The sequence below is a fragment of the Prunus avium genome, chromosome 4, assembly GCF_965620075.1.
Source record: "Prunus avium chromosome 4, drPruAviu1.hap1.1, whole genome shotgun sequence".
Taxonomy (NCBI): domain Eukaryota; kingdom Viridiplantae; phylum Streptophyta; class Magnoliopsida; order Rosales; family Rosaceae; genus Prunus; species Prunus avium.
In genome coordinates, this window is record NC_142287.1 from 35,788,436 (window position 1) to 35,812,981 (window position 24,546).

The window sequence follows — 24,546 nt, forward strand, 5'->3', positions numbered from 1 at the left end:
AAATAATAAAAATTAAAAGAAAAATTGATGTGGTCTTGGCAAAATTTCAAGAAGCGCTCATCGCAGCTTTCAAGTTATAGGTAAGGTAAGCGTTCTTACTTTCCCTTACCTTCTAATGGATTGCATGCAATCTCAGTGAACATAAGAACATCATAATCATGAAATTTCCCTGAGCACTCTAGAAAATAAATACTAGACAATTTAGCCAAACAACGAAGAAGTTGACGTGGGAAATGAAACAAGAAAATCATAAGCCACACTTGTAATTATAACCATTCATTTTTTAGACAATGACCACACTCTTCACAAGCATGGCACTTTAGCTGCTAAAATTTTTGGACACCACACAAACACAAAGAAAAAAGAAAAAACAATCTGCTCCCCTCTTTCCTCTTGCAAACATCACTCCGAAACCACCCAAAGAACATAAACCCAAGCAGTGTTTTTGACATCTGAATCCGAATGGGGCTGAGGTTTTGTTGCATGTTTCAATTTCAAAGCATTTGCTTCCTGGGCTGATTTCCAAGAGCCATCATCAAAATTCAGAGCATAGCTGGAAGGATCATACTGGAACCTCAACTGCTTCTTGCCAGAGTTCTTGAGAGCCTTCTTCAATGCCGCTCGCATTCTCCAGAACAGGCTCCTACACTGCTTCCTACTGTATGCATTCACCCAAACCAAGCTTCCTACCAAACCCATATTCATAAGTGGCTCGCTTACACTGCTGCTCACTGAGTCTCTTGCACCAAAAACCCAATTGACTCTTCCCCTGTTTTCTTCGCTGTTTTAAATAAGTTGTGAGGTGGGCGGCAATGTCTCTTGCTCTGGGTTTGTTGCTGAGGCAGAGAGAGAAAGGAGAGTTAATAGCTAGCTCCTTCACGGACTGAGAAGAGAGAAGCTGAAAATACAAGACTTGAGAAAAGAAAATCTGTTATGGTGCAGCAGAAGGTTGAAATGCAAAGACATAAAAAGGAGGAGAAACAACCTTTTTGAGAAAGGGTAATGGTGAAGGGAATGCAGATGCAAAACGCAATCTTTTTGGTCTCTCAAAGTAGCTGCGCAGCTTCTGCCGTAGTCTACACTGATATACTTTTTTCTTGAAATCACATTGGGATGCTAAAATTCCACCATCTAGAGAGAGTCAGACAGAGAGAGAGAGAGAGAGAGAGCAGGAACAGTGGGCAGTGAGCCTAAGGTCGTATCACTATCAGAATGTGGTTGGAGCATAACGAATCATTATTTCACGGGTATTTCCTCGGCCTTTACTTTTACCCATTTTGAAGCCATAAAAAATCTTAGAAACTTAAACCCTCTACCGTCTGGCAATTAGGGGACGCCTAAAACCTCACTGTAAACTGCACTCTGTTTTTTTTTTTGTTTAGTGGTAGAAAATCCTTTTTTTTTTGGGTCACAATATCTCTAAGAACTCGTTCAAATTCTTTGGATAACGAAGGGTTTTAAATTCTTATCTTGCTTATTCGAAAAGGAAATAGACCCTGACTGCACATATCCACTCACTGCACAGAGAATTTGATTTCATGGTAATTACCCATGTGGTTTTTTTTTAAGTGACTGATTAATAATATCATTAGTGAAAAATAACACATATTATTCAAGTTTAAACCAATGTAAAATTGTTGGATATGTGCGTCACAAAGAAAGCTCAGTTTCATCATGTGCAAAGCAACCAGGGTCTACACATGAATCCAAAACGAAAGAAAAAAAGGGGCAATGAATCTCTACATTGATCAGTCAAATCAGAGTTTTCTTTTTCCCTCAAAAACTGGTTTGTCTCCAATAGAAGGCACTGCGAGAGGTTCTTTGCTTCTCTTTCTTTTTTGGCTTCATCTTCAAAGCCATTTTGCTTTTGCATATGCTCATTAAATTCCCTTTTGTCTCTCTCTTCACATTTGCTCGTGGCCCTTTGCCCATTCTGTGCCCCTGTGCCGCTGCACCATCTCCAACTAGGTCCCATTTCAGATGACCTGTCATTCTACCCAACAGAGCAACCTTTGGCACCTCTCTGCGCTGCTGCTTATGTAGCTTTCTCTCTTTTGGATTTGGGTTTTCTAGTTTTGCATGATTGGAATATTTCGGTTTTGGTTTTGCCACCTGGCTTTTTCTTCAAGTGGGGTTCCCTTTTGATGCTTTGGCTCAATGGTTCTAGGCTCCTCCTAGCTAGGGTTAAGTTCATGGTGGACCTCAAGACAATGGAGATTTTGTCTTGATCAAAGGTTGCATCTTGCAACTTAGGCTTTGGTATATGGGGTTGAAAACAATGTGCCAGCCACCCCCAAATTATATCCATTTCAGAGCGCACATTTACACACATTCAACCTGTCAGCCCAAAAATTGTTATCATCTTTCTCCAATAATGCTGCACTATGTACTTGTTTCTCATGAGATTTTGCTTTCTGAATTGCTTGATGGTGCTTCATCATGCGCTCCTCTTACAGCTTTGCTCAGCAATTCCAGCCTTCTATCTTTTGTCCTTCATACTACATTTGAAACGTTGAAGCATTTAATAATATGTGACTTGTTTAGAATTTAGGGTTTCGGATTTAGGGTTATGCTATCATCGAAGCCTCATCATCATTCACACCTCAACTAAAGAATTTGGAGAAGACGACATTATACGTTTGTTTCAATCTGACCATGGTCTCAGCCCAACCCATCTGGGTGGAAACACATGCTACTACTGTAGTGGGCAGTATCCGATTCTCTTTGACCAAATTGCACCCTCACCATGGTTTGATTCCTAGTTGTCACATGCCTTGGTTGCTGTTGGTTTCCCCATATGTTAAAATTGCTTTCTGCTGTCTGAAAAATCTGCATGATAAAAAGCAGATATAAAGATATGAGATCCCAGGAGCACAAAAAAGTATAGTGTTATGTGCTTTTTAACATATAAAATTGGGACATTAATTTCTTGATAAGCAAACCCATATCCAAGAGACGATTCTGTGTTGGCTTGGTGAGAAAGAAAAAGGTGTGAGATTTCAGATTCTAATGCTATCATATATTAGTATCTCATGTGGATTTGCCCTGCTGATGACTTTTTAAGTGCTTTTTCAGAGTGCTGTTTCATGCATGTTTGCCTAGCTCAACTCCCAATCTTCCTGTCTAAACAGTGCTTATTGTTTTGTTTCCTTTTCTAAGTTTGATTTCTTATGAATTATTTGATATTGAATACAGGCCGTGTGTTTAGTTGAGATCACGGGAGACCTTTACCGTGCCAAACAGTGTGTAGCATAGTCAATCAATCAGTGCCACGTCAACACTTCTGAACTCAGTTCAGCTAAGCTCAACTTGGTTCAGTCCAACACAAACTTTCCCAAATTAGATAGGAATCTAAATTCAAATCACTTTCGCATCTCTAAAGCAGTAGTAGAAACTGTAGAAAACACAACTGACCTGGTAAAAAAAAATTTTACTCAATCACCAATTCACCATTAACTCTCCCCTAAAAATTTTCCAGCATAGGTGTGAGTTTCTATAACCTTAAAAATATACATATATATATATATATATATATAAGCAACCAGTGAACCAAGAAAAGTATAATAATTGGTTAATTAGATTAAACTAAATTAATGTCCTTGTTAACGTTGTCATCAGTCAAATTGATCTCAATCAAAACAATACTATAACCATCAGATAAAGAGTGACTCAAATTCCACACTCTTCTCTAATCTTTATATAACTCGATTCTCTCTTATTTTTGCATCGAATCCTCCGGAAATCTTAATTATTTTACAAAATGGACAATGCAAGAGACAATAACCCGCCAAAAACATTCTTATCGACTATTCGATCATGCAACACAAGAAACCCTAGAAATTCACACCAACCCTTATTTCTAGTCGATGTCTTCAAGCCACAAATTTGTTGTATTCTCCGCTCTCTCTCTCTCTCTCTATATCTTCCATTTCCCTCTACGTTATATTTCCCATTTGACAAAATCAAAATTAATTAGTTCAAAGCCACCCTCTACCACCAAGCTCCCCCAAGCCACTCCAATGGGTTCTCTCCCATCTCCACCAAGATCCTCAACTCCATCACCTTCCTCACCAAACAACTCTCTGTCCAGTTACAGGGTTTGTGCCACATTTTGCTTCAGAGAACCAGCGCCAAACTTGAACATCTCTAACTGGATAGAGTTCTACGACCCATCAACCAACACATGGACATATGCTAGCTCGATCCCTGGCCTCACTGAGAACCATATCTTGAAGGGTTTTGCCATGGTGTCTTTGGGTGACTCGGTTTACATAATTGGTGGCAGGGTTTGTTTCAAGGAGAGAGCTCACACGTCAGATGAGTGCAGTGAGCTTGTTGACGTGGATATTGAAGTCTCTTCATCTGTGTTGCGTTACAATGTTGGGTCTGACCAATGGTCAACGTGTGCGCCACTTGGCATCCCGAGGTCTGACTTTGCCTGCACGGTTTCGGAGAACAAGATCTATGTGGCCGGGGGTAAGTCCACGCTAGCCTGCGCAAGGGGGATTCCATTAGCTGAGGTGTACGATCCCGAGCTCAACGAGTGGACCCCTCTGCCTAACATGAGCACATTGAGGTACAATTGCGTGGGCGTGACATGGCTGGGTAAAATCTACGTGGTGGGAGGTTTCGCAGAGAGGGCTGACTCAGAGCTGCCTCCGATAATGGTGCGCAGCTGTGCTGAGGTGTACGACACGCAAACAAGGATGTGGGACCTCATCGTGGGGATGTGGCAATTGGATGTGCCACCAAATCAAATTGTGGAAGTGGATGGGAGGCTTTTTAGCTCTGGTGATTGCTACAAGCAATGGAAAGGTCACATTGAGTCATATGATGGGAAGCTCAACATATGGAATGAAGTTGAAGGGTCCCAAATACAAAGTCTGAATTCCCTGATATCTGCATTGGGCACGCAACATGATCACAATTGGGCACTTAGCCAGAGGCGTTACCTAACAATGGCACCCATTGGACTTAACTTGTACTTCCTGGCAGGGTATGGCATATACAGAGAATTCTCAAGAACAATGTCGATTGTTCATAAATTTGATATCTCAGCGACCAGTGATGCATGGACGAGCATGGAGCCGATGGAGGAGGATGGAGAGAAAGAGCTCTGTGGGCATTGCTGTGTTGTTCAGCTCACATGATCAGCTGTTTTTTGCTACTAGCATAGCAGAATAGCAGAGAAAAAAAAAAAAAAAAAAAACCATATTTTGGCACCTGCTTAATAGTAGTTAATTAGTATGGTATTATGGATTAATATTATTGTTATTGTATAAGGTTTTGCTGACTGATCTGTAAGTTTCCTCGGTAGATGTCTTAATTAGGTGTATTATGCCCAAGTTGTGAACTTCATGGAGCAGTCCTGATGATTTTGCATACCTTGTGACAAAATAAGAAAAATAATCTGTTGCCTTTTATTATTCTTGCTGCTTTTTTCTGTAATATATTGATGATCATTTCATTTATCTTGAGTTGGGTAATTTTGTTTTGCTGCCAATTAGTAGTTAATTAGTATTTGTATGGTTGGAAACAGAGATTACTAAACCAGAAAATGGGATTTACCTAGCTAGGAGGAGGCTAGGCCAAATCAGCCACTTTGATATCTTCGCTCTCTATCTGTCTACTAGGAAGGTGCATTGTGCTTGCTGGCCAAACACCCACACAAGAATATTATAAACCAACTTATAAGCCTACAGGCTTGTGGGGGAGCTTTTCTTGTTTTTCATCATAGGGCAGGCATCCCATTCCATGATGCTCGTCCAAAATTGGAAAGAAATGAACGTGACCTAAAATCATTATTATATTTCTTTTGATCACTTTCAAGTAAACTGTAAATCATTATTATGTTTTTGTTTCACTAATTTTCTTAAGATTAAAACTTTTACACCCATCTCGAGCAACACAATAGATGAGACGGACACACGGTCTTAACCAACCGGTTGAACCCACATATGTACCCTTTACTTCTTTTGTATGCCGTGACTTCATGAAGAAAATTATGTTGCCCCCTAATTGGGCCCTATCAATGTCCCACATGCCCCAAGGGCCATGCTTGCCGTGAAAAAGCCCAGATAGGGAGCCACCAATGACCAACCCAATCTGGTCGGTTCTGGTCCATCTCTCCGGTGGGCCATATCCAGTTTGTAAGTGGGACCCAAGACCCAACTTTTGTCCTTTTAAGAATTCCTAGGCTGAAAATGGACTTGGGTCATTCTTATTTTTTCTTTCTTTCTTTCTTTCTAGCTAGTGTACCAGTGTTTTAGCCCAATTTGTGAGCTTTCAAGTGGTCAAGGGCGTGGTTCAGCTTTAGGCACCCTCAAAAGAAGAGAAAGCAAACCGAAAACTCTCAGCCGAAGAAAGCGAAAGCAAAAGATTCATCATTCACGTGACTCGTGAGCCATGAAATCAAACTCAAATGAAATCTTTTACCACGAGCCACCCCACAAACTCACTCACTCACTCACTCACCTTTGATCCGTCGGTCCCTTGCCAACCCCAACCACACTGAGCCACCCTGACCCTGGTCTGCTGTGGACCCCCACCCCCCCCTGACACTCTCCATGCACTCTCCGAGTATCTTTCCTAGTCCCCCCCGTCTGAGTTTCAAAAACGCTTTTTGCAAAATTTCTACACTTGCACACGCCACCGCACGTGCCACGCTACACCCTCTCTCCGCCTTTGCACGCGTGAGATTGTACAGCTCTGACCTCACACTCACTCTACAGTACTACTGGCCTATCATGCATAGGCTGATGGTGTCTGACCCGTGTGACTTTGAGTTTGACTATCAACAAACAAAAAAAAAAAAAATCGGTGTTTTTAATTTCAAAAAAGACATTATCGGTGAAATGGACGGCCAGGATTTGGTATCTTTGGGAATTGAATCTGAGTCGTTGACATGTGGAACAATCCTCGAGGATTAAGATGTTCCACATGCTGGTTAGGACCTGGAAACCCCGACACTGGAAGCTGATATGTCGGTTCTGTCATGGGGAAACGAGAGATGAAAGCAGAGTGATTTCGACTTTGCCCCTCTTTAATGCCTTTATTTTATTTTTCACTCCTTTTGGACAAGTCCAGCTCATGCCACGTGGCAACAAATAGGTGGTTTATTGGTGTGCCACGTGGAAAAGGTAAAGTGGGGACCATGGGTTTGGAGGGTCTGCTCAGGGAGACATAGGCACACAGCCCGACAAATTGCATGTGCATGTGGTTAATGAAGGTTTAAGATGGGTTTTAAGCTGGGGTCTGTCTCCAGTGTGCTCAAGTTGCCAATATGAACAACAACCATCTTCAATTTTGTATCACTTCACTATTTTTTGCCTTCATCATATCCTCTGTATAAACGATACCAAGTTGACTACAATGATTTCTTACAGAGTGTGGAGTGAAAAAAATAGTGAATTGATAACATGTTCGAATGCTCATGGTCAAATCAAAACGAAAATAAAAAGACACTTTACTTTCAGTATTCACATACATGCGGATGATTTTTGATCATAATAACGTGGACGCCACATTAAACTTCACAAAAATCAATGATTATAAATCAATCACCCAAGTAATTAATAATAACTCATACATCAACGATTATAAATAAGTCACACGTCTATTTGGTACTAACCCTACCATTCTTCAAACAAGCATAGTAGAAAAGTGACTACTACATCTGATTGTTATTGCCTACCACATACATTAACGGCTAAAAATTAGTAACACGTCCGGTCGGTGGTAACCCTACCATTCTCCGAGCAATGTGAGTGATATTAAAATATGTTATATATAAGTTCCACAAAAGAATTTTGAGGGTGAAGGAAGCAGCTAATTGCCTAATGACTAGGGACGACACGTACTCATGGGCATGAGTTTCTATTTCTTAATGAGATTAACTGTAGGGACCATACACGTTGCCCTTCTCGAGATGAGAAAGAGGGCAAATAGATGGTACTCTACCCGCTTTGTTTCATAACTTTCCCAATTCCCATGGAATCTGTTGCCCTAGCCCTCTCTCTATCTCTCTCTCTCTCTGTTCTTTTCGATATAACAGCAACTAGCACTCTGGATAATATACCACATTTACCATACATGCCCATGTTTCAGCCACTAATTTCACTAACAGCTGCTCTGAGCTAGCATCAAACAAGCTACACCTTCAATGGAAGAATGGTATTTTTGGTAAATTGAATAACATACTGTGGTATTTAGAGAGAGTAAGTCAGTCCAAGCACAAGTAAGTTATTTAGGCTATAGGGCTGCCCTGCCCAGGTCCCCTTCACTGGAAAGAAACAACAAAACAATAGAGAAAATGTTTTTGGAGCTGGCATGGCCCTTGTATGCATGTCTTTGGATATAAAAAAAATGGAGGGAAAAGATATTCCTTGGGCCTAAACTGTCTCTGCACCTTGTGGCTAGGAACTCAGATTTTCCCATTTTGCATGTTGTGTGTCCTCAATCTTTCTTTCCGGATAAAAGAGGTTTATAAATATACACCAAAAGGTGATAAATATTGGTCATAATTGTGAGATTGACCTTAAAGTTGGTTTGACAGAAAAGAAATAACAAAGCAAACATTTCTTTTTTTCAAGCCATCTTATGCAAAACTGCAGCCCAAAATTTAGAGAAAAGTTTCTGCAGTAAAAACACATCAAACTTTTTGGTAAAACAGAGCATGAGTGCAATTTGTGAAGCTGAAATGTTACAAAAGTTTAATCTAAAAACATGTGGAACCTCCATAAATAAGGCTAAAGAAAAGGCCCATCTATTTATCCCATTCTTGGATACAGAAACTGAAAAGTCATCTTCAGTGGCTATTTGACAATTTGTCCTTTTTTTCAAATTATTATTATTATTTTGGTCATTAATTTATTGTATATATATGTTATTGTGTCAATGGGCTATCCAAATTTCATAGCTTTCTATTTTTTTCACCTCTGTGTAAAGAGAGCCCACATGCCCTGCCTGCTTCTCTCTCTGTTACCAGTTTAAGTACTCCAACAAGCTTTGATAATGGTGTAAAAGAAAAAGCCTTTACTGCTGCCACAAAAACCTCTCTCTGCTTCTCTTTCTGTTTCTTACATCCACACTCACACACTTGGAAGAAAAGTTACGTAGAAATTAACATGGTATGAATGAATCGGACCTAGATATTGAGAGAGAGTGAGAGAGGTGAAAATGGTTGTTGTGAAAGAACATAGCTTTGAATGGCCGCCAATAGGAGCTCCACTAAACATGCAGAGAGATGAGCATCCGGGCAGCCCTCCTGCTTTTAATAGCTCTGTCAATGCGGTGTCGTTTGGGTTCGTAGCCACTGCCATTCTCATCTCCATGTTCTTAGTCATGGCTATCTTTGAGAGATTCCTCAGACCCACGTCGTCGGATTTGACACCGTCCGCTCGCCGGAGAAGCGGAGATCTTGAGGCCCAGTTGGGCTTCAATGGAAAACTCAGTCACCCTTCACCCAAAGTAAGCCACCAAAAACCAAATTCTTTTGCTTTTTTATTACATTCCAGAAAGTTTTCTGGGTCTTGTTTTGAATTGCATTTTGGTATGACTTGTTTGTCTTTCTTCAGCCCTGTGAGGCTCTGTTTGATTCTGGGAAAAGTTGTAATTTTTAATATTTTTAGTTACAAGAAGCAAACTTGGAAATGGTGGTGGATTTTAGGAAAGTATCTTTGACAGTTTTAGGTGGTTATTTTGGTTGTTGCGTATATTAAGGTATCTCTCTGACAATAAGTTTTTTATAATTCTGCATTGTTGCTAATGGAATTACAAGTTTGAAGGGTTTTAGCTCATTACTCTTTTTTTTTTTCCTTCTGAAGAATGTAACATTAGATCTCTTGCACACTCCAGCTTCTATTTGAAGTCCTCAATTTCTTCCCCCACCCCCTCTTTTGGTTTTCCTGTGAAATTTCCTTGAACCTCTCACATCAAGTTTTTGTCTTTCCCTGTTTTATTAGTTTTAATGTTCCTCTTTCAAGTCACCAAATTGCTACTTATTATGTGAACAATGGATTCAGTTCCAGTTTCATTGTTAGACCTTCCCACTCCCATGTTCTTGTACTGGCCATACAGACCATCATGCTGTTCTTTCTCTTCTTACTAAATTACAGTTTTACACATCAGTTGGTGTTTCTGAGTTTATTCGATTTGAATTTTCCATGAGTTCCCAAGAACTATGCTTTCTTGTAATTAATACAGTGGTCTGTGGGCAAGGGCCCATCTAAGTAGTTGTGTGTTGAGTGCTTAGTGCTTGGTGCTTGGTCCCAAGCAAAGTGACTTGGGATTGTACGTACTAGGTGTTTAGACCCACCACTGTGTGTGGTGTTCATCAGAACCATTACTGCCCATCTTTTATGATAGCATGGCTTTGAGCCCCAGGCCGGAGACAGGTGGTCAACTTGTCGTTCTGAGCAAGTCTTAGTTTATTGTCTTTTTTATATATTGTATAGCTTTTAATCGTGCATCCAACTAGTTTCACTAAACTAGGAAACCAATGGAATAAAGATATTTATATGTTGTTGTTGCATGCTTATGTAAGGTTTTATTATTATTGAAAATTTTCCATCTGAATCAGATTAACTTGCTTAAATCGTCAAACAAAGGGTTCCCACTTACATGGTTATGCTAAAAAAAAGGCTCTCCTGCTATGGGTGGGTAGAAAATCAAACAAATTGATAAAAATAAGGTTCTGTCGACTTTGTGAGGTGTTTTGCTAGTACATAGATATCAGTAAAACATAAATATATGGGATTTTGGGAACATTATAGGCCGTTTGTGTTCGGAAATTGTCTTGAATTTGTTGGACACATGCTGTTTTGTTCTTGTACCAGGAAGTTTGAGGTTGCCAAGTGTGTGATTGTGGAAACTTATAAGCCTTGACAGTAATGTTGAAATAAAACAGGCTCAAATTAAGTAGAGCAGACTAAATCCTTATTAACTATTGTTTTATCAGCATCCACTAATATTATTTTAGAAAGGAAAAGGTCAAATGCATATGCTCGTTGTTAGGATGACATTGCAACATTATCTAATTAGTTGGAAAAGTAAAGGTAGTAGAAGAGGAAGGCATGTGATTAGGTTTCAAAAGTGCTGTTTATTGTTGGGGATTTGCTGTCTATTGATTTACATTTATCATTTGTTGCCAGAGCAATGTGCACTATCCAGGTTATCCATGTCATTCAGGCATCTTGTTCACACTATATCCTTGATGCAATTTTTTAATTATTTAAATAATTGGATTGGTCACCTTAGAATGTGCAAAAAGTTATGACTCAATGAAAGCAAACATAACAGCATTGGCAGTAGAAAACTAACCTTGGTGTTTGATCTCACAATGTTTTTATGAACCATTGTCATTGGTGCTTTTGTTGATCCTGTTTATTTAATTATTTTTGGGTGGATCATGACTGTCACTTGTTTGTCATTTCGAAATGTCTGTCTTGGATCGAGCCTGCATCCATGAGATTGTGGATTCTTGACAAAGCAAGGAGCTTTAATTTTTCCCCTTGTTCATATTGTTTCTTTCCCGTCCTTGACCGGTATATATACTCTTTCGCATATAACCGGAGATGGGTTGTGCATAAACTGGTTTTTAGCTCACTAGGCATTGTAAAACAGAGTCATAGCATTTTGCAACTAGAGATTTTTCATTAGTTTGGTGTGTGATGTAGCAACAACTTGATGTGGAAATTGATTTGTTTTGCTGGAAAAGGCTTGACTAAGCATAATTTATATATGCAATTTTCCTCGAAGTTTGGATAGTGTTTTGATACATTGTCAATTCTGATTCTCTTTGCAAGCCAACTTCAAGTTATTGTACTTCTGAAGTTCTAGCTTATCAGTTTTTCATTTTGTCTATTTATGCAGATGACTGTGTATGCAAGTGGAGTTTCAGTGTTGATGCCTGGAGATGATATCCCCACCTTCATTGCACATCCGGCCCCTGTGCCCTGCCCCCCAGAACGCATTTGTTTGCCTCAACATCAACATATTTCCTTGCCCAACCCCACCTCAAACTCAAACTCAAACTCGAATTCAAACATGAGCTCAAACTCAAGTTGACAAGTACACAACTTAAACAAGAAAAGCCTGTTTTTTCATATCAAATTCTATTTATAAGTGTGGGATGAAGCAGAAGTTAGGATGATGCAAGCAAGAATTTGTAGACCACAACTCCAATTACCCAATTTTTCTTCAGGCAAGAGCACCTGATTCTGTATATGTCATTTACTTGGGAAGGGGGGATTTGGCTTTTGCAGCTGAATGCAGCAGCTTGCTTCACATTCCCTTTCCTTTCCATTATTATCAGATTTTCCAAATGACTTGGATCCTTGGAGATGGATTATAATGCCCATTAAATGGATCAGTCGTAAGGGTCTCTGTAAATTGTAAACAGTTTATAATTGGTATTGACTATTGAGTAATAGGTGACTATTCAACCAGTTTTCATATATTTATGGCAACTGATAAAATATTATGCCTTCTTACTTAGGTTATCCTAAAAGAAAGATAAGATTTCATGTATCGCCAACAAAAACAATGAAATTTTTTAAACTTGCAACATTTCTTGCAAGAGTTTAAATCATTGGTAGAGATTTTTTTGGGGTAGAGATACAAGTTGGGCCAACAAGGTGGGCTTAGACTGTGATATTACTTTGGGCCCAATCTTTTAGTGCAGCAGTTGGCTTTCCCATGCCCAATTTTGAGCCATTTCAGCTTCAGAATTCTGGGTTTCTCTCCTTTATATGAAGGCCCACGATTTCCTAGGAATCCTCAGGAGCCAAAAGTTCATAATCTTCCATAACAATAATGCACTTGGATGGTACTTTCCTTTGGGCTTAAATTTTAAACTTTGAAAACCCTCAGAAGAAATGCTTCCTCTGAGTCTGACTATCCAATTTCGCATATTTATATTATTGGATTAAAAAGTGAGTTGCATAGTCTCTCAGCATGAAAAGGACACCACGGAAAGTTTAAGAAACAGTCCAAAATAGTTGATATTGGAGAAATAGGCCACCAAAATCCAAATCCAAATCCATGAATGAAACCAAAACCAGCAAAGCAACGGTGAATGTATGAAAGAATAAATAAACTTAGGATTAGGACCACCACCACTGTCTATTATCAAATCAAATTGTCTTAACCCAACGGCTACAAAAATAAATCAGTTTCCCTCCCTCCCTCCCACTCCTAGTCCAAGTTTCAACTTCCAAATCCCTCATTTCTCATAAATCTTCATGAGTAAAGTTCTGAATAACCCATTAAATCCAAATTCCCTTGTTCTTTTTGTGTTATAATTGTTATTATTGGGTTTGCTGCCCCAACCCAACAGTTGTGGCTAAAGTGTGAGAATGAGTTGCTAATGTTCATGCTTTGTCTGGTTGGTTGTGGACAAGGGGGGTCATAGGAGGGAGGAACAAATAAAAGTTAAAGTAGAAACTACAAATTACAATGACCCGCGAAATCATTGAAATGAAACCCGCCTTCCATAACAAGTTAAACACTTGGATTATTCTATTGACAGACAGTGCAGCACAAATTGTAAATTATAATTGCAAATTCTGTTCTGTTTCTCACTAGTTTATGCTGTCAAGTTTCATCAAATCTTTCAGAACGGCAACATGTAAAGTTTGGCAAATATTTTTGGTGCAAGAAAAGCAGACAATACTCTCTCAGTAAAGCAAAGGTATCATCTTTTGCATAAACTAACTATCTCAGTACAAGAAAGGAAAATATATCCAACTAAAAGGACCACAATTAATGGCAGATGACGTATCCAACTATCCATACAATTACAAACTGTGACACCAGTGGGCATTGTTACCTAATCAAATTTCCTGTCAGGAACTTGCTTCACATTGCAAAATCGTACCCCAAATTCCCATATTGTCCTTTGACATAACCATTATTTACATAATCTAAACATCCCAGAAAACCCAAGTTGAGTTCTTAGCTTCTGACTGAGTTCTAAGCCAAAAAAACAAACAAAGAAGAAGATGGGGCTCCGGATTCAGTGATTCAGGTCACAGTTACATTTTAATTTCCCCAAATTCATAGAAAAATAAAGCATTCCAAAGAAACAAGTGGGTTGTCAATAGACTCATTGGCGGGCCACTTACCCTCCTCCATCATAGGCTCCTCTGCAACTCTTCGGGTAGAACCCGAACTCTCAACTGGACCCACCGTGGTCCGACCCGGATACCTCCCGGATCTCCTGGCAGACGGGCTCCGACCAACATTCGCTCTATTAGCCCCGCCACCATCCGTAACCCTTGTAGCCGGTGACCTGGACCTCCGCCCCGAACTCTCACCCGGGTCACGCCGGTTCGACTCGGCCCTCGACCCACGCCGGTTTGACTCGGCCGACCCACGCCTGGACAGTGGCTGTTGACCGGGACCGGGTTCTCTGCTCTGAACCAATCTCACTGACCCATTGCCATTATTACCATTTGGCCCATATTTCCGACCCGGCGACGACTCGGTTCTCCGGGTCGGAGACTTACCCACGACCCGGTCTCTCCTCTGGCCTACTGGGTCCCGGTTCTTTGGTATTCTCATCGGAGACCTGTTGACTCTTTGATGGACCTCTTCATCGTCGTCTCTGGTAATGGTGGTGGTGGACATGCTCTCACTCAAGCTGCAAATCTCTGATACCTCTGATATCTCTCCATTGTTGTTGTAAATGGGTATTTTCTCCTCAATCTTTTCTGGGTCTTCTTGCTTGATTTTCTTCTCAAAGACTGGTTCTTGGGCTCTCTTTTCTTGATCTTGATCTACTGGCTCGTGTTCTTGGAGCTTTGTGAAGGGCATGAGTGGTGGTGGTGGTGGTGAAGATGGTGTTGGTTTGGGCCTTGGAGTCTCAGAAAGCACTTCTTTCACAGTCTCTTCATCTACTGGAGGTGGTGCTCTGCTGTCATGGGCATCATCAGATCTTGGTTCTTGAGTGCCCACCAAAGAATGCTGCAGCTTTTGAGGACCTAAAGCTGGGGACTTTTCAGTGGTAGTGGTGCTCATACAGCAACCCATTTGATTGTTTTCAAAAGTTTCAAACTTTCAAACAAGATTTGCTAATGAGAAGCTACTAGCTAGTAGCTGCTTGTGGGCTGTGAGTGAGTGTTGCTGCTGCTGCTGCTGCCGCTGTAGGCTTTAATCAAATTGGAAGAGGCATTGTGGGGTTTGGGCTGGTCATTGTTGCCGGAATTGAGGTCACAGACCATGCTCTACGATGGTGGGTGGTGGTCATAATTTGATTGCTATAAAAAGCAGCAGAGGGAAAAGACTGGTCAGGGGTTCTTGATGAAAATACTCAAGGTTGGGAGCTTTGGGGGTCAATGAAATGTATTTATTATTGCATTGCAGGTAGGGTCTCCATCCGTGGACACAAATGCAATATGAGGCAGGACAAAAAGTAAAAGGAAATATATATTTTCCCAAAAAAACAAGTAGAAGGAGATCTAGCAAAGAGTATACTAGCACATCGATATCTAATTTATTGAGTTTAGTCCAAATTTTGGTATATTATCTTAAGGTTCATGTGATAATTGTCTCGTGATCTGTGCCTGGCTCATAATTTTTCCTTGGATTCTTAAGAAGCGCCGCATGTTAGCATTCATTATTTCCATGGCAATGGCAATTGTTTTTGTCACAACTGTGCAGTGCATGTGAATGTGAATGCGAATGTGAAGCAAAGAGACAAGTGTGATGTCTAATCAGTATGGGACTGTACACCATGGCCACTCCACAGGTGAGTGTGGTGCACTGGAACATGGCTCAGTGTTTATAAATATAATAACTATTAACTTGTAAGGAGTCTTAACTTATAAAACAAAGAGAATGATTTTTACTAATGCAACCAACTCTCGTTAATATGGACGCTACAGTTGAATTTAGAAAGAGAAATAATAGTTGCTAATAAGTTGGGATCCCAAATGAGATATTTAATGACAGTTGGCTCATGGCAATAATAAAGAAAGTTATGACAAAATGTTTTATTATATTCGTAAGTCATTGTACAATAAACCAATGTGGAATTTATGATAAAATCATGATTACGAATTATAAAAGAATCAGGTGAGATGGGACATGAGTCATGAGTCATGACCAATGGGATTAAACTGTTGAGGAAGAGAGAACAGAAGAAAGAAAGATCTGCAGTAAGCAGTGAACTGAACACAGACTTGGCATATTGACAAGTTAAAACAAAACTGTAAAAATATGGATATAAAATTTGGGGTCAGTTCCTCCTTTAATTCGACAGAGTCACAGACAGAAACGTATGAGAAAAAGATCTTCGGGACACGTGGCTTGATGTGTATCGATCGTACCTCCTGCAGAATTCACCTACCCAAAGTAAAGACCTAGACACAGAACAGAACCAGAAGTTGCATATCAGAAACGAGTCCTCCAAGCCTTGGGTTGGATGTTTCTTTTGCCCAAAGCCAGGTAGCCCAGGCCCTCCTCTTAATTTACAACAATTGTGTTTTTGTTTGTGGCCAAGGAGATATAGCTTTATTTTATGGGATATATGTCTTTGGGCCTGCCATGCATGCCAATGGAAGTTTTCACTGTTGTTGGTAACTTTGGGCTGGTTTTGGCCTTGGGATGAGTTTGGATCAACAAGAAAACAAAAATGAGCATGGCCAATTGTTGATCACCACCACCAGCTTTATTCCAGCCAGAATAATTGGTTTTTTGTTTTCTTAACACTCAATCCCTTGTTTAAGCCTCACTTATCTGTCTTTGTTCATCTAATTAATCTACTTATTCAACTGAAATTTACGTGCTCTTCTCACAGGGACAACAATTAACTCTTGAGGAGAAAGAAAACGAATGCAATTGCTAGATACTAATTAAAATGATTGACAGGCTGTTTGATGGTGGGTGTTGATGTTGAAGAATTCTATGATTGGATCATCAAACGTGATCTTGACGCATATGAATAGGCCACTAAAAATGCAGAACAAAGTTGCCAAGTAAAAGATCAGAACCCAAGTACCTTATTGGATTAAATAAAGCCACCAACTATGCAAAGATTTCAATAATTAATATTGCGTGCTTCTGGTTCACATGAAATCATTCATTCACACAGATAAAGCATTAGTCAAGACCCTAGACTCAGGTGAGGGAGCATAAAGCTGTTTCCGTGCCCACAAGTCCATACTTTTTTCTTCTTTTTTTTTTCTGAAAAAATACATATATTTATAATAATTAAGTTTGCTCACCAATCATGGCACTCATCATGCATTGTTGTGCCCTAATTATCATGTGAGAAATTGACGTATGAGTCACATGAGTAATAGCTACATGAATTCTTTCTGTATAAATATGGTTGGGATTGTATCCATCTCAACAATCAATGATAAACATTCTCCCAACAAGTTAAAATGTGTTTAGAGTTTGTTTTCTTTTCTTACTCTCAAATGGTATATACATGTAAGAGGTTGATATCCATCCTGTGGGAACCGAATTAAATCACCCTAGGTCAAATAATTCCTTCCATTTGGGGATTATTTGACCTAATTGGGAGTTACTCAATTTAATTGGGAGTTACCCAATTAAATTGGCAATTACCTAATTAAAATGGGGATTGATTTGATTCCTACCCTAATTAGGGATTTGATTTAAATCAGATAAATCAAATCCCTAATTAATCAAATCTCGCCTAATAGGGGAGGAATAATTCCTTTCCATCTACGGAATTATTCCTCTGAAACCCTAGCCTCCGAGGCTCCTATAAATACCTAGCTACACACAAGGGTTCAGGTACGTCTAAATTCCTACTGAAACTCTGCAGAAATTATCCCTCACAAACCCTAGCCATCATCTTCTTCCTCTCTCTCTCACACAAGGCTCCGGCCTCCACACACGGCTCCGGCCACCCGGTTTTCCTTGAAACACCCATCCTAACTTAGGCATCGGAGGGCCTTTGGCCAACACCCCCCGGGTGTGGTCCTTTTACTCCGATCTGTTTTGCAGGGAGAGAGAGGTGCGGAGAAGACGAAGGAATCTTTAGGCGAATATTCCCGTGGGAGGAAATTTGCTCCCACAAATTGGTGCTTTCATTGAGAGCGCGAAATTATACTCAAAGCGTGCTCCAAATTCATTTTCCACAACTTTTTCCAATCAACCATGGTCGATACAAGACGTTCGAAGAGTAACACCACCACGACGGGCCCGTCTCATGGTTTCGTGGTGGAAGCCTCTCTGCAACCTCACGGTATCGTGGCTACCAACGCCTTGCGTCCGCCTCCAAGCGCTTCGCAGCCACCTCTAACTGCCGGAATTGCAGAACAGCCGCCGCAGACAGCTGCTGGAATTGCAGAACAGCCACCACGTGGTCCTGTGACCTGCACAGCCTTGCAGCTGCAAGCGCCAGCGACTGGAGCTGCTCTGCCGCGCCCTCCTGCTGTCGGAACACAGCAGCAGCCACACCACTCAACTGCCGGACTTGCTGCCCAGCCCTACGGCTACTTTGACGCCTCCCCTGTCTTGGAGCAAATCCATCATTTCCCTCCTCTGCCACCACACTTGACGTATGCACCTGTGTACGCTTCTAATGGAGCCCTAGCCCATATGCCATTGGGCCCGATGCACTCCTCTGGTCAGGTGGACCTTAACTCACGGGTTGATCAACTTACACAAAGAGTCGACGATCAGAACAACCTGATTGGCCAGCTACTCAGGCAAATCAACTTGAACCAAGGCCCTAACCTTGGATCCCGTGACGAGGAGAGGAGGACGCACGAGCATGTCAGCGAGCAGTTCGAGAGGTCCCAAGCCGGTCAGGCAAGGGCAAACGGGCAGGAGAGAGAACGAGATCGTGCAGGAGAGACACAGACATCTGCAAGTCATACTCTGAGCCGGTCGACGATCCGTTCGAGGTTAGGTCCAAGGACCAATGTACGCGAAAGGCTGGGCCCACAGTCCAATGTCCATGCCCGCTTGGGCCCACAGTCCAATGTCCACGCCGGCTTAGGCCCACAAGGAAGTAACCAATCCAAGCTGGGCTCACAAGGAGCTCGAGTTCGTGAACAATCGCGTGACGAGCACAACAATCGACGCTCACCAGCCCGTTCGAGGACCAACACGTGGCAGCAAGCCGTAGAGGACTCATCACAAGCTCAATCTCCTAATCTGCCCCACGGGCAGAACAACCAAGGGGATCGACCCTTGGGAACCGAGGAGGAAGTTAACCAGCGGCGCTCGAGACACCGAAGACATCGACTTGAACCACTACCTCTGCGAGCAGAGGATGTCGAGAAGTTAGTGAATGACCGACTCCAAAGTCTCCAACTTAATGGAAGCACGGAGGAGGCCATGCGCAAAGAAATTGATCGAGTCGACTGCTCGCCCTTTACCGAGGAAGTGGAACGAGCTTCACCGCCAAAGCGGTTCACAACACCATCCATCACTCCGTTCAAGGGAGACTCTAACCCTGAGAGCCATTTGAGGCACTTCAAGAGTGCCATGATCCTGTACAAGGCAGACGACGCCCTGATGTGCAAAGTGTTCGCGATGACTCTGCGAGGAGCAGCTCAAGATTGGTTCCACACTCTACCGTCCGCGTCAATAGGCAACTTCAAGGAGTTCGCCCTCATTTTCATAAAGGAGTACACCTCCTACAAGACGGTCAGAAAGCATGCAGACCACTTGTTCAACCTGCACAAGAAACCAGATGAGTCTCTTCGAGACTACCTCAGACGGTTCAAGGCTGAGAAGGTGAACATCATAGGATGCAATGACCAAGTTGCATCCTCAGGCTTTCAAGAAGGGCTTGCCAACCGAACATGAGCTGTATCGTGAGCTGGCCATAACTCCAAGCCAAACCTTGGTAGAGGTCTTCGCGACGGCAGAGCGCTACGCACTTTGGGATGATGATCGTATTGCTGCGAAGAAAGCCAGCAAGCAGGCTGATCACCCGCCCAAGCAGGCGAGCCAAAAGAGTAACAAGTTCGAGAACAAAGCCCGAGACAAGCGCAGATCGCGGCCCCAAGAGGGAGGCTCGGAAACAGGAACCTTCACTGAGTTCACTATCCCAATCCACCAGATCCTGGCACAAGTGAAGGACAAGCCGTGGGTGAGGAGACCGCCGCCCCTGAGGGGAGACCCGTCTAAGAGGGATGCCAGTAAGTACTGCGCATTCCATGGGGAGCATGGTCATTACACAAACAACTGCAACGCCTGGAAAAGGCACCTTGAGGAGCTGGTCAGAGACGGCTATTGCACAGAATTCGTTGCAAAGAAGGCCATCCAGCAGATCGAGGATCGTGATGCGGCTGCCAAGGAACCTCCCCAAAAGGTCATACTACCATTCTAGCTGACTCCCAGGAGTCCGGGCTGACCACCAAGGAGCGCAAGAGGAAGATCGCGCAGGCGACTTATGTCTCCCAAGTCACAACGGGCGTACCAGTCATTGCAGATACACCCATCATCGGCTTTCAGAAGAAGGACTTGATCGGGCTTGATCTGCCGCACAATGACGCCCTAGTAATCTGCATCCAAATTGAACAAGCTGTGATCGAGCGAGTTCACGTGAACGAGGGCAGCGCAGCCAATATCCTGCAACTATCTGTTATCCAACAGATGGGATTGGAGCCCAAGATCAGCAAACTTGCCAGATCACTCACCGGCTTCAATGGGGCCACGTCAATCACTGTTGGGACAATTGACCTAGACGTCCGCTCACCCCCAGTGGTCTGCTCGCAAACCTTCATGGTCATCGACGAGGTCTCTCCCTACAACGGGATTTTGGGCCGACCATGGATCAACAAGATCGAAGCCATCACATCTGCTCTACACCAGAAGATCCGCTTCCCCATCCCTGGAGGCGGTATCGGGCAGATCAACAGTGACCAAGCCATGGCAAGGAGATGCACAGCCCAAGGGCTCAAGAAGAGCAAACAACTGCAGTTCACACCAGTAATGCAGGCTACTGACGAGGCAGGAAACACTCCCAGCAGACAAGCAAGCCCGAACGGGAAGGGAGTTGCTACCTCAAAATAGCAATTAAGGAGCCAGGATCAAGGCGAGGGAATCCGCCCGGAAGACTCCCCTGAAAAGGGTTGGAAGCCTGAGGATGACGTTGAGTTAGTACCCCCTGATCCTGGCCCGCCAGACAAAGAAGCGCAGATCGGCTCGCGCCAAAATCCAGACAAGACGGATCGAGACGAGGGAATCCGCCCGGAAGGCTCCCTTGAACAAGGTTGGAAGCCTGAGGAAGACGTTGAGTTAGTATCCCTCGATCCTGACCAGCCAGACAAAAAAGCGCGGATCGGTTCGCGCCTAAGCCTAGACGAGAAGGTGGAGCTGACCACCTTCCTCTAAAAGAACAAAGACATGTTCGCATGGTCGCCATCTGACATGCCTGGCATCGACCCGAACATCATCTGCCACCGACTCCATGTCAACCCTGCTAGCAAACCCATAGTGCAGAAGAGACGCAACTTCGCTCCCGAGCGAGTTGCAATCATCGAAGCCGAGATCGATAAGCTTCTAGCTGCCGGCTTCATTGAAGAGGTCTCCTACTCAGAATGGCTGGCCAACGTTGTACTGGTGGCAAAGCAGGAAAAGGGCAAATGGAGAGTTTGTGTCGACTACACCGACCTCAACAAAGCTTGCCCAAAAGACAACTTCCCATTGCCGAGAATTGATCAGCTCGTGGATTCAACTTCCGGCAATCAGCTGCTCAGCTTCATGGACGCCTACTCAGGCTATAATCAAATCCTAATGTACGAAGATGACAAGGCGAAGACCTCTTTCATCATAGAAAGAGGGACCTACTGCTACAAGGTCATGCCTTTTGGGCTGAAGAATGCCGGAGCAACCTACCAAAGGCTCGTGAATAAAATTTTCAAGGAGCAGATCGGCAAGACCATGGAAGTCTACGTGGATGACATGCTGGTCAAAGCCCCTAAGCGAGCAGACCACATCAAGAACCTCAATGAGGCGTTCAGCCTGCTCCGCCAGTATCGCATGAAGTTGAATCCAAGTAAGTGCACGTTCGGTGTATCGTCCGGTCGATTCCTGGGATACCTAGTAACTCAACGAGGTATCGAGGCGCACCCACGCCAAATCAAGGCCATTCTCGAGATGGAGTCACCTTCAACAGTAAAGGAAATACAAAGTCTGACGGGCAGAGCAGCGGCCCTCAACCGATTCCTCTCGAGATCCACCGACAAGTGCAGACCATTCTTCAAGGCTTTAAAGAAGGGGCAAAGAGATAAATGGGACGAGGAGTGCGAAGAAGCTTTCCAGAATTTGAAGACTTACCTCACTTCACCTCCCCTGCTCTCGAAGCCAGTTCCTGGTGAAGACTTGTTCGTGTACCTGGCGGTGTCCAACTCAGCCGTCAGCTTAGCTCTCATCCGAGAAGAACTGGGGGCCCAACATCCGGTATTCTACACGTCAAAAGCCCTTCTCGATGCAGAGACTCGCTATCCAAAATTGGAGAAGCTCATTTTGTCCCTTGTAGTTTCCGCGAGAAAGCTACGACCCTACTACCAAGCTCATTGAGTCATCGTCATGACCGACTTTCCTTTGAGGTCAATCCTGCACAGCCCTGACGCGTCTCAACGACTCATGAAGTGGGCTATAGAGCTAAGCCAATACGACCTCCTCTACCGGCCGAAGACTGCAATAAAAGCCCAGGCTTTAGCAGACTTTGTCGCAGAATTCACGCCATCGGCCGAAGAAGAGAAGCTGGTCAGCAAAAAGAAGGAAAGTTCGAGAGCAGACAAGACCTCCGATGAACCTGACCAACCCAGAGACATGTGGCAGTTGCGCGTAGATGGAGCGTCGAACCAAAAAGGAGCTGGGGCAGGTGTCGTCATCATCACTCCGGATGGAACCCTGTTGGAGCAAGCTATCACGCTTGGCTTCCCAGCCTCAAACAACGAGGCAGAATACGAGGCATTGCTCGCTGGCTTGTGCTTGGCAAAGGAGCTGTCAATCAAGAAGCTGGCCATCTACTCAGATTCCCAGCTGATCACAAATCAAGCCTCAGGAGAATACATGGCGAAGCACCCAAGGATGATCTTGTACCTTGACAAAGTCCAAGAGCTGTTGAAGGCGTTTCCTACCTTCACCATCCAACAAGTGCCTTGAGCAGAGAACGCGCATGCAGACGCACTGGCGAGCTTAGGATCAGCACTTGATACCCAGTTCAGACGCTCTATCCCGGTCGAGCACCTTGACCAGCCAAGCATAGAAGAGGCAGAACAGCCAAACTTGATGCAGATCGACGAGGATCCTAGCTGGCAAGACCCCATCATTGACTACCTGGTGAACGAAAACTTACCAATGGACAAGTCCGAGGCTCGAAAAATCAAACAAAAGGCTGCGAGGTACTACATGAAAGGTGACATGCTTGTTCGCAGATCATACTCCGGCCCTCACCTTACTTGCATCAAGTACCCGCAGACGCTCGAGGTTCTTTGCAAAATACACGACGGCGAATGTGGAAATCACGCTGGGGGCAGATCGCTTGCCCAGAAAGCTCTCAGCATAGGCTACTTCTGGCCTACCATGCGCCAAGACTCCACAGAGTATGCTCAAAGATGTGATCGGTGCCAATGATATAAGCCGATCCCTGGCTTGCCAGCTGAGGAATACCATCCGCAGAACAGTCCATGGCCTTTCATGCAATGGGCCATCAACTCGGTGGGACCTATGCCGACAGCACCTGCCAACAAGGAGATGATGATCGTTGCCACGGATTACTTCACCAAGTGGATCGAGGCCGAGGCTTTATCCTCTACCAAGGAAGCTAATGTCGAACGGTTTATCTGGAAGAACATCATCTGCCAATTCGGATGCCCGCAGTCAATAGTCACCGACAATGGTACTCAGTTCATGGGCAGACAGATCACCACAGTCCTTGCGAAGTATGGCATCAAGCAGCACCTGTCAACTCCCAGATACCCCCAAAGAAATGGCCAAGCAGAGGCATCCAACAAGATCGTGTTGGACTGCCTGAAGAAAAGACTGGAAGGCGCAGAAGGAAAATGGGTCGACGAGCTGCTAGGAGTTCTATGGGCTTATCGCACAACCAAAAGGAGGTCAACCGGCGAGACACCATTTTCCCTAGCCTAGGGGACAGAAGCAATCATCCCCCCACACATCACAGTCCTTTCCATGAGCATTGAGGTGGGCAGTCTTGACCAAAACTGCAAGCAGATGAAAGTCAACCTTGATTTGCTCAAAGAAGAACGAGAAATGGCCATTGTTCGAGTTGCAACTTACCAACAGTAGCTCACATCTTACTACAACAAGAAGGCCATTGTTCGAGCTTCCCAATAGCAGTTGGCATCTTACTACAACAAGAAGGCCATTGTTCGAGTTGCAGCTGACCAGCTCGACTCCAAGCAGGCGACGAGCCTCCATTACCTCCACTGAAGGTAAGCTACTTCTCGAGTACAAACTTCATGGAGCCTTTTTTAAGCGCTATGTCCCCGACATACGCCCACAGGCGACAAGCCTTACCTCCACTGAAGGCAAGCTACTTCTCGAGTACAAACTTCATGGAGACCCTTTTTTTAGCGCTAT

At 43.4% G+C, this 24,546-nt stretch overlaps 3 protein-coding genes and 1 long non-coding RNA gene across 4 annotated transcripts; 2 read left to right on the forward strand and 2 right to left on the reverse strand.

The window, feature by feature from the left end:
- Positions 1–234: 234 nt before the first annotated feature.
- Positions 235–1,451, reverse strand: LOC110770876 (uncharacterized). The gene is made up of 2 exons (XR_002528798.2): positions 986–1,451; positions 235–836 (listed from the first exon to the last, which is right to left on the reverse strand). It is a non-coding gene; the product is annotated as an uncharacterized LOC110770876 (long non-coding RNA).
- A 2,329-nt stretch (positions 1,452–3,780) lies between these two features.
- Positions 3,781–5,470, forward strand: LOC110770903 (uncharacterized). The gene has a single exon (XM_021975133.2). It carries the CDS (start codon positions 3,867–3,869, stop codon positions 5,148–5,150), a length of 1,284 nt encoding a protein of 427 aa, XP_021830825.1. The 5' UTR covers positions 3,781–3,866; the 3' UTR covers positions 5,151–5,470.
- Positions 5,471–8,920: 3,450 nt separating this feature from the next.
- On the forward strand, positions 8,921–12,428 carry LOC110770868 (CTTNBP 2 amino-terminal-like protein). The gene is made up of 2 exons (XM_021975093.2): positions 8,921–9,468; positions 11,872–12,428. Exons 1-2 carry the CDS (start codon positions 9,178–9,180, stop codon positions 12,064–12,066), a joined length of 486 nt encoding a protein of 161 aa, XP_021830785.1. The 5' UTR covers positions 8,921–9,177; the 3' UTR covers positions 12,067–12,428.
- A 1,252-nt stretch (positions 12,429–13,680) lies between these two features.
- On the reverse strand, positions 13,681–15,403 carry LOC110770862 (uncharacterized). The gene has a single exon (XM_021975085.2). It carries the CDS (start codon positions 15,028–15,030, stop codon positions 14,056–14,058), a length of 975 nt encoding a protein of 324 aa, XP_021830777.2. The 5' UTR covers positions 15,031–15,403; the 3' UTR covers positions 13,681–14,055.
- Between the last annotated feature and the right edge of the window lie 9,143 nt (positions 15,404–24,546).